The sequence below is a fragment of the Podarcis liolepis genome (genome assembly GCF_965112155.1).
Source record: "Podarcis liolepis genome assembly, chromosome: 6".
Classification (NCBI taxonomy): Eukaryota; Metazoa; Chordata; class Lepidosauria; order Squamata; family Lacertidae; genus Podarcis; species Podarcis liolepis.
The window spans coordinates 41,016,289-41,035,301 of NC_139559.1; the positions used below are offsets into that span (position 1 = coordinate 41,016,289).

At 43.6% G+C, this 19,013-nt stretch overlaps 1 protein-coding gene and 1 long non-coding RNA gene across 5 annotated transcripts in view; one reads left to right on the forward strand and one right to left on the reverse strand.

Moving 5' to 3' along the window:
- Positions 1-10,599: 10,599 nt before the first annotated feature.
- LOC310709471 lies at positions 10,600-16,817 on the forward strand. Its single transcript, XR_014527546.1, has 2 exons — positions 10,600-13,257; positions 13,407-16,817. It is a non-coding gene; the product is annotated as an uncharacterized lncRNA (long non-coding RNA).
- Positions 16,818-17,431: 614 nt separating this feature from the next.
- CDK18 (cyclin dependent kinase 18) overlaps positions 17,432-19,013 on the reverse strand; it is a 93,312-nt gene continuing 91,730 nt past the window's right edge. For all 4 annotated transcript variants that reach the window (XM_083509011.1, XM_083509013.1, XM_083509012.1 and 1 more), the window contains one exon: positions 17,432-18,315. In XM_083509011.1, coding sequence (XP_083365137.1) covers positions 18,281-18,315 — 35 coding nt within the window. In that variant the 3' untranslated portion in view covers positions 17,432-18,280. The remainder of the gene's footprint in view (positions 18,316-19,013) is intronic.

The window sequence follows — 19,013 nt, forward strand, 5'->3', positions numbered from 1 at the left end:
GTCTCTCAGTGTAAACATGGCAGCCCAGGTATCAAATTATTGCTTTCAGAGAGTGCAAGGTACCTGGCTATGTGGGAAGCAGGTAGACAGGAGAAACAAGGGGGTATGGCTGAAATTGATGTCAAAGTGTAAGCAGGATCTGAATTGCATAACATATCCTAAAGGAAGGACATATGAAGATGTATTAGATTCCATGAGAAATAGCTTAGTAATCTATTTATCTATCATCCCTCCACACACACAGAGGGTGTATGGGGTGTTAGGGGAGGGGTAGTACCTCTGGTGGAGGACATGTTGTAGTCCTTCTGGGATACTTTGCCCATCTTTGGTCCCTACCCTGCACTCAGCTCTCATCCACAGCTCCTAACACACACTTTGATTTCACCCCTGGAGGCGCACGCCATTGTCTCTCGAGACAGATGGATGCCAAGTTAAGTTAAGTTAACAAGAAGAAAACTAAGCTACTTCTTACAAATCAAAAAGAAGAAGAGAAGAAAGAACTACCCCAATAGTTAGGAATTGAAATTCATTAAAAAGTTAAGTACCTAGGAATATGGTTAACAACGAGAAACATAAATATATAAAAAGATTATGAGAAAATATGGAATGAAATTAAAAGAAACCTAGAAATCTGGGGAAGGATGAATCTTTCCCTGTTAGGGAAAATTGCAGCAATAAAGATGAGTGCTTTGCCAAAGATACTACTTCTATTTCAGATGATCCCGGTGATAAATAACAATATAGTCTTCAAAAAATGGCAAAAAGATATTTCAAAATTTATCTGGAATGGGGAAAGACCAAGGATAAAACATGAGATACTAACAGACTTAAGAGATAGAGGAGGTTTTTCTCTCCCAGATTTGAAATTGTATTTTGAAGCAGCATGAATTGTTTGGATACGGGATTGGATAAAATTAGAAAAAGAAGAAGAGTTAGAATTAGAAGGCCACGACAATAGATTTGGCTGGCACTCATACTTATGGTATGGGAAAGGGAAAATACACAAAGGCTTTTCAAACCATATAATAAGAAAGTCATTAAGAGTGTGGGAAAAATATAAAGACTTGTTAGAGCGGGAAACACCACGGTGGCTGTCATCCACTGAAGCATTTCACTTAAGTCAACCAAAAAAGTAAGCTGGTTGATATATAGAGAGTTGTTAACAGAAGAAGTTAAACTCAAACTAAAAGAGTATGATGAGCTGAAAGGTTATTCACAAAGTTGGTTACACCATGGGCAATTAAATGAAATTTTTAAGGAAGACAATAAAAAAGTGTTCAGTTATACAATCTTCAGGTTTCAAAAAGAAATAGTGGAAGAGAATTTTAAATTGTTAAAAAAAGCATTGGGTATTTTATTAGAGTGGGAAACCAAAGAGGAAGAGATTAAATCATTTATGATTAAATGGGCTCAGGATGTGGGTCACAACATCCAATTTGAAAGCTGGGAAAAATTATGGAAAGTTGATATAAAATTGACAGATTGCATACTATTAAGAGAGAATTACATGAAAATGATGTATAGATAGTATATCACACCAGTGAAAATGGCAAAGATGTTTAGGAAAGAAAAGAACATATGTTGAAGATGTAAGGAAAAGGAAGGAACATTTTCTCATATGTGGTGGGAATGCAAATGCATTAAAAATATTGGGAAATGATATACAATGAATTGAAAAAGATGTTTTAAATGAATTTTGTTAAACACCCTGAAGCCTTTTTATTAGGTATCTCAAATCAAGAGCTACCAAAAGAAAAATGGACATTATTTATGTATGCTACAACAGCGGCAAGAATCTTGATTGCACAATATTGGAAGATGGAAGAAATACCATCAAAAGAACAATGGCAAGAAAAGCTGATGAATTATGCAGAATTGGCTAAACTAACAGACTAACTACGAGAGAAGGACAAAAAGGACTTCAAAAGAGTCTGGGAACCATTTACAGTTTATTTGCAGAAACAACAGAATGGACTGGATTCACTGGCAGGATTTGAATAAACTTCAATGATTCCATTTGAGGAAAAGATATTTCAGAGAAATGATAAGGGATTTTATTTTTGTGTAGGAAAAGCAGGATATGATAAATAAAACAAATAACTCAGCAGAGGGGGAGTTGGGGGAAGTCCAGAGGAGGGAGAATAAATTGTAAATAACATGATGAATGAGATTTGTATCGTTAATTGTTATAAAATTCAATAAATATACAAAAACAAAAAAGAGACAGATGGATGCCAACAATACACCCACACACCATATATATATATATATATATATATATATATATATATATATATATATATATATATATGCTTTCGTAGATTTTCACGGGTACAGGAATGCAGGTTTTGGTGTCTTCGGGTGTCTTTCCGTGTAAGAGTTGGGGTGTCTAGGCGACGTTTCGACGAGGTCTCACTCGTCATCTTCAGGCTGGTGCTTTCGGCTTCTTGTTACTGGAAAGCCGAAAGCCGAAAGCACCAGCCTGAAGATGACGAGTGAGACCTCGTCAAAACGTCGCCTAGACACCCCAACTCTTACACGGGAAGACACCCGAAGACACCAAAACCTGCATATATATACACACACACACACACACACACACACACACACCGTATTTTGCGCCCCATAGGATGCACTGGCCCATAAGGCGCACCTAGTTTTTTTGGGGGGGAAATAAAGAAAAAAAAATATCCTCCCCCCCCAGGCATGGGGCTGGGGTGGGGGAAGCCCGAGCTTCCCCCGACCCCACCCCCCAGAACAGGCTGCTCTGCGCAAGCCGCGGGAGCCCTCCCGCAGCTTGCGCAGAGCTACCCGAATCCCCGGCGTGACTGCTCAGCACGCCGGGGCTTCGGGATAAGAGGCGGCTCTGCACAAGCCGGGGGAGGGCTCCCGCGGCTTGCACAGAGCTTACTGAAGCCTGGAGCGCACCAACCCCTCTCGCTCTCCAGGCTTCAGCGAAAGCCTGCATTCACCCCATAGGACGCACACACATTTCCCCTTCATTTTTGGAGGGGGGAAAGTGTGTCCTATAGGGCGAAAAATACATATATATATATGCTGGAGATTGAACCCGAGACCTGCTGCATGAAAAGCACTTGCTCTGCCACTGAGCATCAGTCTTTCCCATCTTGAAATGTGGGAGGCAAGGGTGCTCTTCAAGTAGCTGTAGAAACTCATGTCCATGTTGTGGCCATTTTAAAACACTTTTCTGACTCCGGTAATCTGATTTGCCTTCTAAAACCAGGTAAAGTGATGGGCCTAAGGCTGCAAACATACTGGGAGTTAGTTTCATTGGGCTGGATCCAGACGATGCTATTTTGTTCCCACTGAAATCAATGGGACTTTAAAGTTAGCTGTGGCCAACTTTTCACCTTGTCCCCCGCCCCCAAAGGGACCTTGCTTAGTCTGGATCCAATCCATCAATCTCCATTGATGAATTGACATGCTTAGGGTTGCATTGCATGCAGTCTGGGTCCCCCTTGTGTGGGGTTTACACAGTACTGAGCCATCTCAGCCACTTGCATCCGCTAATACTTGTTGGTTTGATGTCAAAAATACTAGTGCGCTTGATGCAGCAGATTCAATGAGAGCGCTGTAAACATGAAGCACTGTGGTGCTTTTAACAAAACTGCACACTTTGTTTTAATTAGTTTTGGTGGCAACTCCAACCATTGCATAATAACATACAGCGCTTGTATTTCACCTATCGCTCTTGCATGGTTCTCTCCCGGGCTTCAAGTATTCTTCTGAGCTGAGCTGCGTCTCCCAACAGATGGGCCCAGTTTGTGATTGGCTTGTTGCTTGTGCAGTGTCCCAGAGGAGAAACATATTGCCAAGTACAGCTGTTCCTATTTCAGTATTTGGATAGCAGGCATAATGACACCAACAGATGATGGAGTGAGTGCAAGCCCAATAAACTGGTTTCTTCTCTGTTGATGGCACACAGCATCTATAAAATTGTATTGGTGTTCATCAGCAGGGATGTCAGGAAGTAAGTGGTAGCGAACTTGTCCCAAATATATATAGGGGTTCTTTTTATTAGATTGTGAGCCTGTGGGAAGGTTTCTTTTTTCTTAACTTCGGAACAGTGCTTAGATTTTTTAAAGGGCTATCAGTCAAAACACATTCTTACTGCTGTGCTGCAAGCCAGAGAGCTGTTAAACATTCTGAATTAACTGGGAGCTTCTCTGCCTTTCTCTGTACTCCTCTCAATTCCTTTGGCAATCCTTCTCTCCCATATGCAGGGTAAGTCTTCAACAGGCAGGCCTAGGAGAAGGAGGGGCCCAGAGACATTTGGGGGAAAGGGAGAGAACCAAAGAGGCTGGAAGTGACTAAAAAATGTTAAAGGGATGTGCACATTTTCTGGATTACACATGCCAATGGGCAAAAGGAAGGGGGGCAGGATTAGAACCATTGCAAGTTGTAAACAGTACAATGTTCCTGCTCGATACGATATGATACAATAATCTTTATTGTCATTGTCCCATACAGAACAACGAAATTGGGGGGGGGGGGAAACCAACCAAATAAGACATTCAAAACCAACAAGCCTGCTATCCCAGCTATCCCAACCTGGTTAGCCCCCTAAAAACTCTGACACCCCATTTTAAAAATGCAATATACTCCCATAGAGACTCCTTACACTGCGTTTAAAACCAAAATTGCATTTGGATAGAAACTGTTTCTCAGGTGGCTAGTCCTAGTCTTTATAACTCTGTACCTTCTTCCAGAAGGCAGAAGCTGAAAGAGATCATTTCCGGGGGGTGTGCACTAACCTGCGCTATCTCTGCAGCTTTCTTATAGCACCTGGAGGCATAGATTTGATCCAAGGTGGGAAGAGTGCACCCAGTTATTCTCTCCACAGTCTTTACAACCCTGGACAGCATTGTTTTTCCCCTGACCGTGCAGCTCCCAAACCACACACAGAGAGCATAAGTTAATACACTCTCAACAGTACAATGGTAAAATGCCATCAACAGGTTCTTTGAGAGATTGTTTTTCTGTGTATGACACTGTTATTCTGTTCTGCCTATGAAGCTAATTATGATGTTACTACTTTCATGGGGTAACCATGGGTTAGCGGGGACCGGGGGGGGGGTCACAAATTTTCAATATCCACAAAGATTATTGAGAGGCATTGAAATTACTCAGTTATCTGAGGTCCACCCCCCCCCAGCGGAAGCCTGCCCTCCCGACAGAAGCAGAACTTTGGCTGCCCCCCCAACAAAATCCTGGATATGCCCAGGGGGGTAAGCATGCAAGTCCTGTTGCACGATAAAGACTCACAAACAGGATAAGTTTCGGTGGACTACAGGCCACTTCATCATATGCATGAAGCGTCCTCCTAAATTGCAAGTATACCTGGTGGGTTTGGTTTTTTTAGGGCGGGGAATGTGAACAGTGGGATTAGAGGGAAGTGAATTGCAGAAAAATGCAGAGAATAATATAATTAACTGGTAATTCACAAAGCAGGTGTTGATAACAAAGGCATCCTGGTCTTGGTAAGCCAGTTAACATGATTAATGTGCTAAAATTCCCTGTTTCTTGCTTCAGACCACAAGTGATAGTTTCCCATTGAAACTCCTTTGCCTTAGGAAGGTCACTCTAATGTCACAGAGTGCCCTGGGAGGTTGAAATATTCTCCCTCTAGCTTTCGAAAATTGCTACTTCAGTATATATATATATATATATATATATATATATATATATATATAATTGTCATTCTTTTGTGTAGAGCAAGTGTGTGGAACTTGAGTTGCCCAGTGGGTAAATTTTGACAGGTCCGGCACTTGACATCACAATGACATAAAGTGACCTGGAACTTTGAGCAACAGAGCCTTTCATAATGCTTTGAAGGTGCCAATTGGGGGACTCCAAAGCATTTTTGCCCCTTGCAAAGAGCCCTGCATGGTGCACCCTGTTGACCCAAGCCAGCCAACCTTTTTGCCTGCCACTTGACACCAGGTGAATGGCAGGTGGGCATGGCTTGTGCCAAAATGGCCTACTGGGCCTAATTATACATGTGGGCTGGCCTGTTTTTCCTACATGGACTGCAGAAAGGCACTGCTGGCAGGTATCAAATTGGAAGACAAGCAAGTGAATGAGCTCAATGTTGTGGATGGCATTAGTTCTTGTAATAATGTTGCCAGAGCATATACAGGGACAGTGTTGGCATCTGGGCATGCCACAGGGGCTGGTCCCTGTGTCTGCATCGTTGTTATGTGTGGTCTGTTGTTGCTGCTAAGTAGAGAGAGAGTAAGCAAGTACAGTGGTACCTTGGGTTACAGATGCTGTAGGTTACATACGCTTCAGGTTACAGACTCTGCTAACCTAGAAATAATACCTCGGGTTAAGAACTTTGCTTCAGGTTGAGAACAGAAATCGCGCAGCAGCGGCAGCAGGAGGCCCCATTAGCTAAAGTGGTGCTTCAGGTTAAGAACAGTTCCACGTTAAGAACGGACCTCTGGAACGAATTAAGTACATAACCAGAGGTACCACTGTATTGCCCTACCACCCAAGGCCTGTGCAAAGTGTCATTGGTCAAGAGAAGTTGCAGATCACTAATATGATGAAGCGGTTTTAGTTACAAACCATGACATATGGTATTCTGTTGTTTTCTTCTCTAAGTCTGTCTGCCCTGTAGATGATGGTTCCTGGGTACAAATTCTGCTTTGCTGATCTGTTGTTTCCCCCTATTTACTGGGCAGGTATTGTACTTTGAGAATTCTTACATTGTGAATCACTGGCTGGTGAATCTGAACAAATGTGGTTGCATTGTATGGCTTGGCTGGAGACAGTGGGTTTTGTGGTGGGAGCTGGAAGCATGTAAGGATGCGTAGCATAGCTTCCTCTATAAGGTAGTGGTTTTCATGCTCATTATGTGAATCTCTTATATGGGCTGTTTGAGGCGTAGGTCAATATTGCAGTAAAGCTTATTGAAATCCTTGTGCAACTGCTCAAATGCCTCCCTTCCAGGAGTCCAGATGATACAGATGTCATCAATGTGTATCAGGCACGTCTCTTTGTACTTTTCTGTAAGCCACTTCAGGAGGGCTTTGTCCTGAAATGTGGCATATAATTACCATAAAGAAATACATTAAACTGTCAATTTAATTTAAGCTACCAACATGAGTTTAACCGAACTGCAGGAGACAGTGGAAGACAGGAGTGCCTGGCGTGCTCTAGTCCATGGGGTCCACGACTAAACAACAACAAATTTAAGCGGTGCAACTGTTCTTTTATCATAAAATGCACCTTCCTTTTAAAAATGATTCTATCCACACCATGTGGGAGGGATTTGGAACAGCCAGCCTTTGCATTTTAAAGCAAAAACAACAACACGGAGATTGGCATTTCATCTTTCTATTTTCCAAAATAAAATCTCTGATCAGAACAACCTGGTACTCAGCAAAGTTTATTTCCAGTGTTTGTAGCATTTATGATATATTTGCAGTACAAGCCTCTGTGAGAAAATGATCAACATTCACAATAATCCATGTCACGTCTGCAATACAAAACACCCACACCCACCCATTCTTTATAAAACACTCAGACACTGCGCTGATAAATGAATACAGTTTTTATATTGGTAACTTTTCCATTTATTCCAAAACTCTCCATTAAAAACATCATTGCTTCACTTGGAATAAATCTTATACAATCATCTCCCCTTTAAATGCGTCTTTTGTTTGTACAATAACAATACACTTAAATATATTATCTGCATTTTCAGTATGAATCGCACAAGAGAATGTTCACAGTAGGATATATTGTGCCGTCTTGAATACACAAGTTTCCTCCTCTACTTGATGTGGAGGGTGAGGCAGAAACCAAAGGAGGCGTTTCTGACCTCAGGGCTACATTTGGGCCTCTTTGCTGCAGGGCACCAGTAAGCAAGAGACAAGAAAGGGAGCATCTGGGCACATTCCACATATTACTCTACAAGACAGGAACTAAGGTAGATACAGACACATCCAGAGTAGTATGGATCAGGCATCAGCCTGTGGCTATTGGTTTCCAAAGCCTCGTCTGTTTCACATCCTGGCCTCATCAGGAAAAGAAGTATGGTGCACATGAAATACAGTGCACTGCTTTTGTACTTAAACCCAGTATGTAGTGTAAATGGGCCACGTGGATTCATACCCATAACCAGACAAGGGAAGGAAAAGGACCAAAAGTGAAGCCATCCCAGGTCTCAGCAATTATGAAAGCAGGACCACAGCCTGGGGCTCAGAAAGAGACCGTGAGGCAGGCGCCAGTGAGCCTGAGTTGGACAGTGAAAGCGTTTTCAAAGGGGACCTTTAAAACATGACATTGCAGGGCCCTAACCTGCCGTCAGCTGATCTTAGCACCTGCTGGAAACACATATTTGCCTGCTTGCCTTTACTGCCTTCACATCTGTGCTAAATTAAATAAGTAAACAATTTTTTAAAATAAAAAAAGCACACCTCAAGTTCATGTTCTAACAGTCTTGTTTTGTTTATAAAGTGAAAGCAATGCATGAGAGGGAGAGAGAAAGAGGGAGGGAGAGAGGGGGGAGGGAGAGAGGGATGAAATGAAGTGATGGGGTGGAGAAAATATGCGACAGTTTCCCAGTATATGCTGGAGGAAAGGGAGAGAGTCAGCATGGCATAATGGTTAAATTGTTGGACTAGGACTCAAGAGAACCGAGTTCAAATCCCCTCTCAGTCACAGCCATGAAGCTCACTGGGTGACCTTGGGTCAGTCACTTACTCTCAGCTTAACCTACCTTGCAAGGGTGCTGTGGCGATAAAAGGGGAGAGGTGAAGTATGTACCTGCACCTTGAGCTCTTCAGAGAAAAGGTGAAATATACCGGTAAATGTAATAAACATCCTCAGAATAAACATCCTCAGAACAACCCCATGAGAAGCAGAATAGTTGACAGATTGGAGATTTGAACCCTGGTTTCCCAGGTCATAGTTCAACACTGTGCACAGTGCACTAGCTCTCTGCAGAGAGGGAGCTAGGCATGCGACTTTGAGTTCCCCGGAGGATTTAAATGTAATAATAACATAATCAAAAATTTCTATTATGCATTAAGAATGTATTTTTTCCACTTCAAGTTTTTGCCAAGATCTGAGAAGGCAAGGTAGTTGGCCACGTAATCCCATGCATGTCAACTCAGAAGTAAGCCCCTTTGAGTTCAACAGGTCTTACTCCCAAGTATGAGTACAAGAGTTCAGGCTGAAGGTGGAGAAGGCAAAGCTCTGTGTTGGAAAATGGGTCCCATTTGGCTCCCTCAGATTACGTTTTTGTTGTTGAATCAATATTGTTATTAGGAACTGAATTCTTCAGGATGAAGAAAGGAAAGGAAAAATTGGCACGAGTAAAAGAAAGAAATATATATACAGTGGTACCTCTGGATGCGAACGGGTTCTGTTCTGGAGCCCCATTCGCATCCTGAAGCAAACACGACCCATGTCCGCGCGTGCTGCGATTCGCCGCTTCCACGCATGCGTGTGACATCACTTTGAGTGTCTGCGCATGCGTGAACGGTGAAACCCAGAAGTAACGCACTCCGTTACTTCCGGGTCACCGTTGAGCGCAACCTGAAAATATTCATCCCAAAGCTACTTCAACCTGAGGTATGGCTATATATAGAGAGAGAGGGAGGGAGAGAGAGAGAAAATATGTATAGGACTGCAGCTCAGGGCTGGGGCTGCTTTGACCCTCCAGACATTGCTGGTCTACAAGTGCCATCACCCTTGATCATTGGCCATACTGCCTGGGGCTGGTGGAAGTTGGAGATCAACAACACCTGAAGAACCACAAGTTGCGTGGCTAATCCCTCCCCCCCCACAGTGGAATAAATAAAGACAACGGACACAGAGTTTAGGTTAATGGGCGTAAATGGCCACAACTTTATTGATTACAGGTAAGAAGGGTATTGGCTTTAGGCATTGGCCCCTAACCGACTATCCGGTCTGACCGGGAAGGGTTAAACACCAACAGGGGGAGCCACCCGAGATGCGTATCCCTAGGCGCTCCCCGAGGGGTTACCGCTCAGGGGCGCGCTTTAGGCCCTAGCCTCCGTAGGTTTCGGACGAGGCGTCGCCCCTCGGAGTCCTTTAACGAACTACCCTTCAAGCATTGGGGGAGGTGATGGCGTTCCTCCCCCACCCAACCTCATTTGCATGACAATACACTACAATACCCCGGCCAATGCCTACCGCCAAAACCAAGGAAGTTGTGACGATTTGCTACGAGGTAGGCGAAAAAACCAAGTGGCACCGAAAACCAGCCAATTCGCCAAATGGAAAAACTCCTACCAGGCCCCTTGCGGCGACCAGCCGAAGCCCATAGCAAAGTCAATGGCTAAACCTAAGGGGCGGGTGGGTGGGAAACCGGGTCAGCTGCTAGGGGAAGAAAGGGGCGAGCCGAGGGCTGCCCCGACCTTAAGTGGCCTCTGTGAGGCCCCGCCCCTGCCGCCAGCCGATTGGCTGGCGCTGCGGGGGATGCAAATTAATGGGAATTCCCTGTCCCCGCGAGGCTAGCCCCAGCCTCGCGGGAGTGAAAAGTGGGCGGGGTCGTGAGCCCGCAACCCCCCCTCCTCCTGAAGTTCGGAATGGGCATTGCCCAAGTAGCTGGATTCCTTTGCAGTGGACACAGGTAGTGTATACAGAGGAGTCGAATGTCTCAAAATAATTAGGGTAGCCACTTACCACTGCGTTCTAATAACAGTCTGGTCATCTCCAGTGAAGAGAATAGAGATAGTGCATATAAACAATCAGAGGGACTAGGTGACTTTACAAAATGGAACATGCCAGTGTTGTTACTGCCTCTGCTAGAATGATACCTATGCAGACTTACTGTCTTGCAAGTGCTTACTCAGGCACAAGGGAAAAGGAAAAGTCATACAGGCAGTGTGTGTGTCTGCACACAAACAAACACAGCCACCGACTGGAACAGAGTCTGCCAAGCCACATGAGTGGGCAAGCAAAGCGGGATTATAAATCAAGGCTCACACAGCCTAGAGCCAAATATTTGCACACAATTATCACTTAGCTGAATAGGAGCAAAGAGCCATTGAACTGCACTGGAACAAAAGGGGTTATCTCAAACTCACACCGATATCCAGACATGACCTAATAAATAACAGCGTCCTGACAATGAGAAATCCTTCAGGAAGGAGCTGTGGGGGAAACCTGGCTAAATTATTCAATAGTAGGCAGAGGAACAAGTTACAGGAACAGGCTTTCAGCTTCAGAGAAGGTTCCTAATTCCGCTCTCCCTAATAGCCATAGGAAACCACTTTTCAGCTCTGGTCTTTTGCTCAGACATTTCCTTGTATTTCAGACTCTGGATCTGCTCTGTACTAACAGTGCCAAGAGGTGAAGGATTTATGTTAATGGGAATGGCAAGTTTTAGATTGTACTGGTTCTCTTTTACAGCATGCTATAGATCACCATGTACTCGGTGGAGTTACAGAATGGCCACATTCCATGCTACACAATGCCGGCACATGCTCCCGCTTCCCTTTACAGGTCTTGCATCAAACAGAACCTGCTGATATATTACATCAGTTGTTAGCCACCATTGTTCAGGTCTCCTGAGGCCAACGCTGGTGTTGGGCAGACTGAGGCAGCTGCCTCAGGTAGCAGATTTGGGATGTCATGAAAGAGCAGAAAATTGTTAGGTTTTTACATTTACTTTTTGTTGTATTTTTACAGCCAGGGAGGTCAAACACCTTTTCTGCTTCTCTAACACAAGTAGCAAAATTTATTGGACCAGCTGCCCCAAATCCATGGTCACTCAAAGTTTTGGCCATGCAAGAATTGCAGAGAGTGAGGCTGAAGCAAAATTTGAATAGAAAAGTTGGGCATGTGAATGTGCAAAACAGCTATAACAATAATAATTATTATTTATACCCTGCTCATCTGGTTGGGTTTCCCCAGCCACTATGGGTGGCTTCCAAGAAAAGATTAAAATATATTAAAACACCAGTAATTAGAAACTTCCCTAAACAGGGCTGCCTTCACATATCTTCTAAACATCAAATAGTTGTTTATTTCTTTGACATCTGATGGGAGGGCGTTCCACAGGGTGGGCGCCACTACCGAGAAGGCCCTCTGCCTGGTTCCCTGTAACTTCACTTCTCACAGTGAGGGAACTGCCAGAAGGCCCTTGGCGCTGGACCTCAGTGTCCAGGTTGAATGATGCGGGTAGAGACACTCCTTCAGGTACACTGGGCTGAGGCCGTTTAGGGCTTTAAAGGTCAGCACCAATATCTAGGATGCTTAAAGATACCTTTTATTAATTTATTGTTGATTGAAGAAGAACATTCTGAATAAGATTTAATGTCTGTAGCTATGAATCACCATGTAGTTTAAACGGATTCTTTGTTAGTTGTGAATACTGAACTTTTAAAGCATGTGATTTTAACTTCTGCATGTTTTACAGTGCATTGTTTTGTTTCTTTTCTCTTTTTTGGTCAGTAGAAACAAAAGAGAGTTGTGTATTACTCCCTCTGCTGAATCGTGACACACGTTTGCACTCTTGCAGAAAAATTACATACAGTACCCCCAAGTTTTATGTAGGATCGCCAGCGTCCTCCCCGCCCCCAGCAAAACTCCTAGATCTTTAACAGCGGACTGGCAAGAGGAAGTTCAGCAGGAGTTTTTTGCATCATTGCATATAAATACCAGAATAACCTTTCCCTGCTGTTCAAGGACTTTGCAGACACAGTTATAGTATCCCTTAGGTCAGGTTTTGTAGGAGGTGGTTACATGCATCAGCTGCAATGATTTTGCATTAAGTTCTAGGCACAAATTCTGCTGAGGTTCTGTGGGCATTTAAACTGAGGACACTGGGATTCTTTTCACAGGAAAATCCCACTGAAGTGAATAAGAATTATGGAACAGCATGAGAAAGTTGCTGGTGTACATGTGCAATGAAATCGCTGGGTCAAGATGAGAGTCGCTTTCATAGTCTCAATTAAGCAAGCTCTGGGATTTTGTTCAAAGCCATTAGAAGATGTGTAGATGAAGACACTCAAAGAAGTCAAGAGGGATGTACTGATTTCATCCGGGTGGCACTGACTGCCACTCCTTTGCCAGTTACAAGAAAGGAGATTCCGACTAAACATTAGGAAGAACTTTCTGACAGCAAGAGCTGTTTGACAGTGGAACAGACTCCCTTGGGAGGTTGTGGACTCTTCTTCATTGGAGGTTTTTAAGCAGAGGTTGGATAGCCGTCTGTAATGGATGATTTAGTTGAGATTAGTTGAACTAGATCAGGCTTCCTCAACCTCGGCCCTCCAGATGTTTTGAGACTACAATTCCCATCATCCCTGACCACTGGTCCTGCTAGTTGGGATCATGGGAGTTGTAGGCCAAAAACATCTGGAGGGCCGAGGTTGAGGAAGCCTGAACTAGACAATCCTCAGGGTCCCTTCCAACTCTACAATTCTATGGTTGGAGAATACTGTACTAATTTGACTTTGGCCCCAATATACACTGCACTATATTAATTTTGTTACCCCCCATCAGCCCCAAAAGGATAGATGTATGTTACAATGCTCTTATCTCTCTCTAGGAAAGCATTGTATTAAAGCCGATGCTTTTTCACAGGTATGTATATTTGTTTAGGTCTGGAACCCTTTGCTAGAGTTTCTGATAGTATGATTATGTTGATGCCTCCCCTCCTCCAGTATGACATCAGCAGGCTTTGAATTTATATAGAGTTTATTTTGCTTCAGGTGCTCAGAACTCCATGTTGAGCCACCACCTGAGGGGAGGCAGAAAATCCTGCCAGATTCCTGAATGGGACTTTCAAACACCAAGGGAGAATAATAATAAGTGCTGAAGCTAGAATTTGGACTCAATATGGTTAACATGCTACGCATGTTTACTCAGAAGTAAGCCCCACTATGCCAAAATATCTGTCCGTATGCTGCGATCCTGAATACAAACCCAATAGGGATGAAGCAAAACTGAACTCATTGGGACTTCATTGTAAGGTTGCTTAGGATTACCCTGCAAGTGAATTACAGGAATCAAGCTTTAGTATGTAAGGGCGAGATAAAAATCAAAGGCAGCTTTTTGGTGTACAAATCTATTTGTAAGTGTTACGGAAAGGGGCATATGCCCCCAACCCTTTATTTTAAAGCAGAAATATGGATTACCATCCTATTACCTTGGAAGAGATTTATTACAGCAAGCTACCAAGGTACTCAGGCACAAGCCTAATTCTTAGTGTATTGATCTCCATAAGGCAACCTAGGTGCTGAGCATTAGCATACGATTAAATGCTTTGCTTAGTCGGTGTCTTGTGGGAGCAATTTCATCTAAGGATCAAACAGGCAGCTGAGCTGTTAACTCATAAATAGGACTGTCAGTTGAGCCACTATAGCCAGTGAAGCTCAGTCAATACTAAGTGACTATTAAGCATTCACATGCAGTCAATTATTTGAAGCACCCAATCTGAGCATGGAATGAGGTAAACAATACCATTATAAGCTCAGCTCAACAGAGTGTTTATTGGGACATACGTTATTAGTCTAATAACCCGACTTCACAAAAACATTCAAACTTTACTTCATTTGCATATGGTGAAGAGAAAAGCTGGTGAGCTGTGCTTGGTTATTTATTTCCATTGATTATAGAAGTGCTTTGCTTTTTCCTGCACCACACTAATAGGGCAACCCTACATATGTCTATTCAGAAATGAATCCCACTGAGTTCAATGGGGCTTACTCTCATGTAAGCAAGCACAAGACTGAAGGCTGAGGCTTAGAAACAGAAGAATGTAAAGAGTTCTGAAATGTAAATGAATATGTAGTCGTAAGGCCTGATATATAATCTGACCTTTGAGGTACTAATAAAGAAGCACCACCAAAATGAGTGGGCCTCACACGATGTTTTCCTGTGGAAGCAACAGCAGGACCTGACTCAAAAATGGAAATCTGTATCTCTAAGAGCACAGTCCACATGCTGAAATGCACATTCCCTGCCTCCAGTTACAGTTTACTCTTGCAAAATCTACAAGGCACCTGTAACAAAACATCGTGGTGGGAAAAGGGCCTGCTCTAGGTTGGAACAGGACCACTGTAGTACTGTTCAGGGTTGGTAGAGTGGCAGAGAAGGTGCCATCCTCCTGAAAACTTTAAAGACAGAGCTTTAAGGATGGAGTTTTGAGGCTGGCTGCCAGCCCTGAATCTGAGCATTGAGTGAGAAAGTGAGAAAGAAAAATACAGAATGTTGAAGGGTTGTTGGTTTTTTAAAAACTTATGGGATCCATCCAGTTAACCCTAACCTTCCCCCACCCCAATAATATTCTTAAGAAACTCAAGCAGGCAAATACGTCTGCCCATTTTTCTTCTCCCACTTCAACTGACACACTCAACATTACCTGGCTCAACTGCCCTCTGCAGTCCATAGATCTTGGAGGTCCATGGGCATAGCTCCTTGACAAACTTCTTCTAAACATTTATTTACCTCTTAATCTACAGATGAAAATACGTTGGCACACATAAGCATCCTCTGAATATGCAGGGACCACCTTATTTTGAGAGGCCCTATTTGTTCCAAACTGTTTGGCTGAAATGGTGTCAATGTAAAATGTGTTTATCTGCAGGTTCAGGAAACTAAAGTTGTCAGAATATTTTCTGTTCAACTTCTGTGAGGGAAGGGAAAGGTGGCAGTCTGGCTGAAGATTAAGGCTGAATGGAAGCTGTAGAGATAGGAACAACTTTGTGGGGCAGTGCAAAGCTCCAGGAGGTAGGGAAGCTTAAACAACAGAGGATTCAGAGGCAAGGTGGTTAAAGGAAGGGTACAAAGGAGCCTGTGAACTGAGAAACAAGAACTTGAAGGGATTAAGGAGGCCTGAGGAAAAGAAACAAGAAACCAAGCAGCTTCTTGCAAAAGGAATTTTGAATGAACCCCAAGGTAGCCACTATCAGGGAGCTATGTTATGAGGAATGCAGCACAGGTAGGCCAAGAGAAAGGATGGTTAAAGCAAAAGGATGAAGTCAAGAAGTGGGTTGAAAAGCAGTGGCTTGAGGAAACAAGAGCTGCAGGTGACACAGCATGAAGATAGGATGAGAAAAGAAAGTCTGGGGTAAAACATCACACAGAGCGCAGCAGGAAGGGTTGTGCATTATGATCAGGAAGGAATGGACAGGCAAGGGAAGTCTGAAGGGCTCAAGATGTCAAGAGGTCATAGGATCGCTCCATCTTGAGTCCAGACCTAGTCATGCCCTTAAGAGTTGCAGAGAAGGGGAATTCTGTCAGTTGTAGATTCCACTGTCCCTGCAGCACTGCTGGGTAAAAAGCAGCAAGAGGGAAGAGGCTGAATTTCACATATTGATTTGTATTAGACACCCAATTATTTGCCTTGGATAGAAATACATGCAATATTTGCAGTGAAATCTTTCCTGGTCCCAAACACCTCGCCTCAAGAAGGGGAACTACAATGCTAGCTTATTTACCTAAGTTTTCAACTTAAAGGGCAGCAATGCCACCATCTCTGTCTCTAAACCCTGCCTGGCCAGGAGTTTATTTGAAAAAAGAAAAATCAGAGAGATAAAGAGAGGAGACAGTTCACTTGGTGCTCCTTATGGAATCTGGTAAGTCTTGGTAAGTCCAGCTGTGTGCTTGATTTACTGCACCATACAGATGCCTGTATAGTTCTGCCAGTATTCAGAAATATCACTCAGTCAAATGTCTCCCTTTAGTGACTGGAACCCTGAGGGGTTATTTCTCTCATGAGGCTGTACCGATTGAATCTTATAATCAGGATAAGACCTCAGAACAGGCAGGCAAGAAACCATATCTGATTATAAGAATGTGCTATTTTCTCATGACATTTCTGTCCATACACATACCGTGCTGGTGGCTAGCTGACGGTTGAAATAAAAATAGACCAATACAGGAAAAGTGACAGAAGTTCAGATTCTGTTTTTTAACGTTCACAATCAAGACATTTTCAGAACTGGCCTGCCCTTTTGGAGACATGTTCCCCAAAGAGCCTTGTTTGACTTGCCTGAATAGCAACTGCTGCTGATGCAGCAAAAACAAACTGCCTGCCCTGGAACCTAAGAGCACACTTAGGTCCTATAGATTTCACTGGGTTCATATGGCTGCAGGCCTTTGCACACTTACCTGGAAGTAAGCCCTACTGATATAACAGGATATACTTCTGAGTAAACATGCATGGATTTCAGTTTGTGTGCATATGTGTCCTTTGAAAACATTTAGTGGTTATTAAATAAGGTTTCTTTCCCTGGTGATATGGGCAAAAAAGTAAGGGGACAGAACATCTTTGAACTCTGGCCACAAAGGCAGAATCCACAAAAGAAACTTGGAATAGCAAGTGGAAGGATGGCTTGAGTTCTTTCACATTTTACCGTGACACATTTTATAGGGACTCAGCTGTTTCTGCAATTCCTGAATTATTGGGATCCTGGATCTCTTTTGTAGCGAAAGTGCACCTATTTATTTAGGTTTCTGATGAATGATTCTCAGGACGAGCTACAGAGAGATTCTCAGAAACACTGGGTAGAAATCTAAGAAATCACGATTCCTTGTATAGCAGCTTCAGTTCAGAAAACAAACACTGGGAAACAGAATGAGGCAGGGAGCGAGAGGGCAAAGAAAATCCAGCAAAAGGCCTCCCCACTCCCATCCTCTCTCTTAAATGTTTGTACCATTTGGAATTGAGATTCATTCCTGATAAAGAGAGCAGAAGCAACTCAAAAGAAAACAGGTTTCCTTTTCAGTTCAAAGCCAGAGAACTCTGCATAAAAGTGGATCAAAGGGCTTTCCTGCTGTTAACATCATACTCATCATGTTGTCCTAGGAGTCGCCTGGTGATGGGGGTGGGGGGAGAAACAAAGAATGGAATTCTGCACATTCATCATGACACGTCATCTAAGAAGCAAAACAGTTGTTGACTCTGCAGCGAGATCTTGGCCCTGGTTTGCTGCCTCCATGTTGCTTCCCTCTAAAGAAGCAGCAAGCGTACTTGGGGCAGTTAATTGCTTGATCCTCATCCAGAGAGTAGGATTATGCCAATTGCTGTGTGATGGATGGGGGCTGGGCCAGGCACCAGGTCTTTTTGGGGTGTTGTGGGTGGGGGACTGCTGAAAGTTGTGGAATCCTGGAAAGCAGTCATGCAGCAGCTTTGTAATGCAGGGCAGCTTTGGTTGTATCGATACCGGCCTTCATCATTCTGAGCGTGGCCTCCATGGGATCTGTGTGGTCCTCTCCCTTCTCAGTGCTTTGATCTCCCCAGTGATGCAATGAATGAGTTAAACCAGGTTTAAAATATGCTCTGCCTCCTGTTCTTTCCTCGAGCTGGGGGGAAATGAGAAATGTTAAAAAGGCCTGAGAACGATGGGTCAAAGCCTGGAAGATTACACAGCAAAGGGTATTTCAAAGAGGAGTTTTCCTCCACAAAACAGGGTGGCAACGTACGGGGAACTGAGGCATGCAAGGACAATGCCTCTGTACAGGGATCTCTGGCACAATATTGGGGTTCGGTCACTGAACCAGCCTCCCAAGCCCAGTTTTATCTCCAATTGTCCATTGACTCACATTTTGAGGGATAATTATAACATAAAGTTGCTCGATCCCTTTGCACAGAAGGTGATGTAAGTGCAATTTCCAAACCATACACCAGAACTACCAGTTCAAACACACAGGCTACCTTCGCAGGGAATCTTTTGTCCCCCGAGCTTTTGCCCGTGGGGTATGGTCTAGCATAATGGACCATCTGTGACACTTCAACAATCAAGAGCTTCATTGTTCACAGAGCCACATCATCACAGGGATGTGATGATTCCTAAAGGTTGCATTGTTCATTACATTTCTCCAGTTTTAGAGGAGGATTCATGCTCAAGATACCGAGTGTCACTGTAAGTGGCTAAGGTGGAACTCAGAATGCAATTTCTTCTCTGCCACAGATTTCCCACATGGCTTGGAGCTGCAGTTCCACAGGACTTTGCATGCAGGAGATCCCAGGTTCATTCCCTGACATATCCAGGTAGAACTGG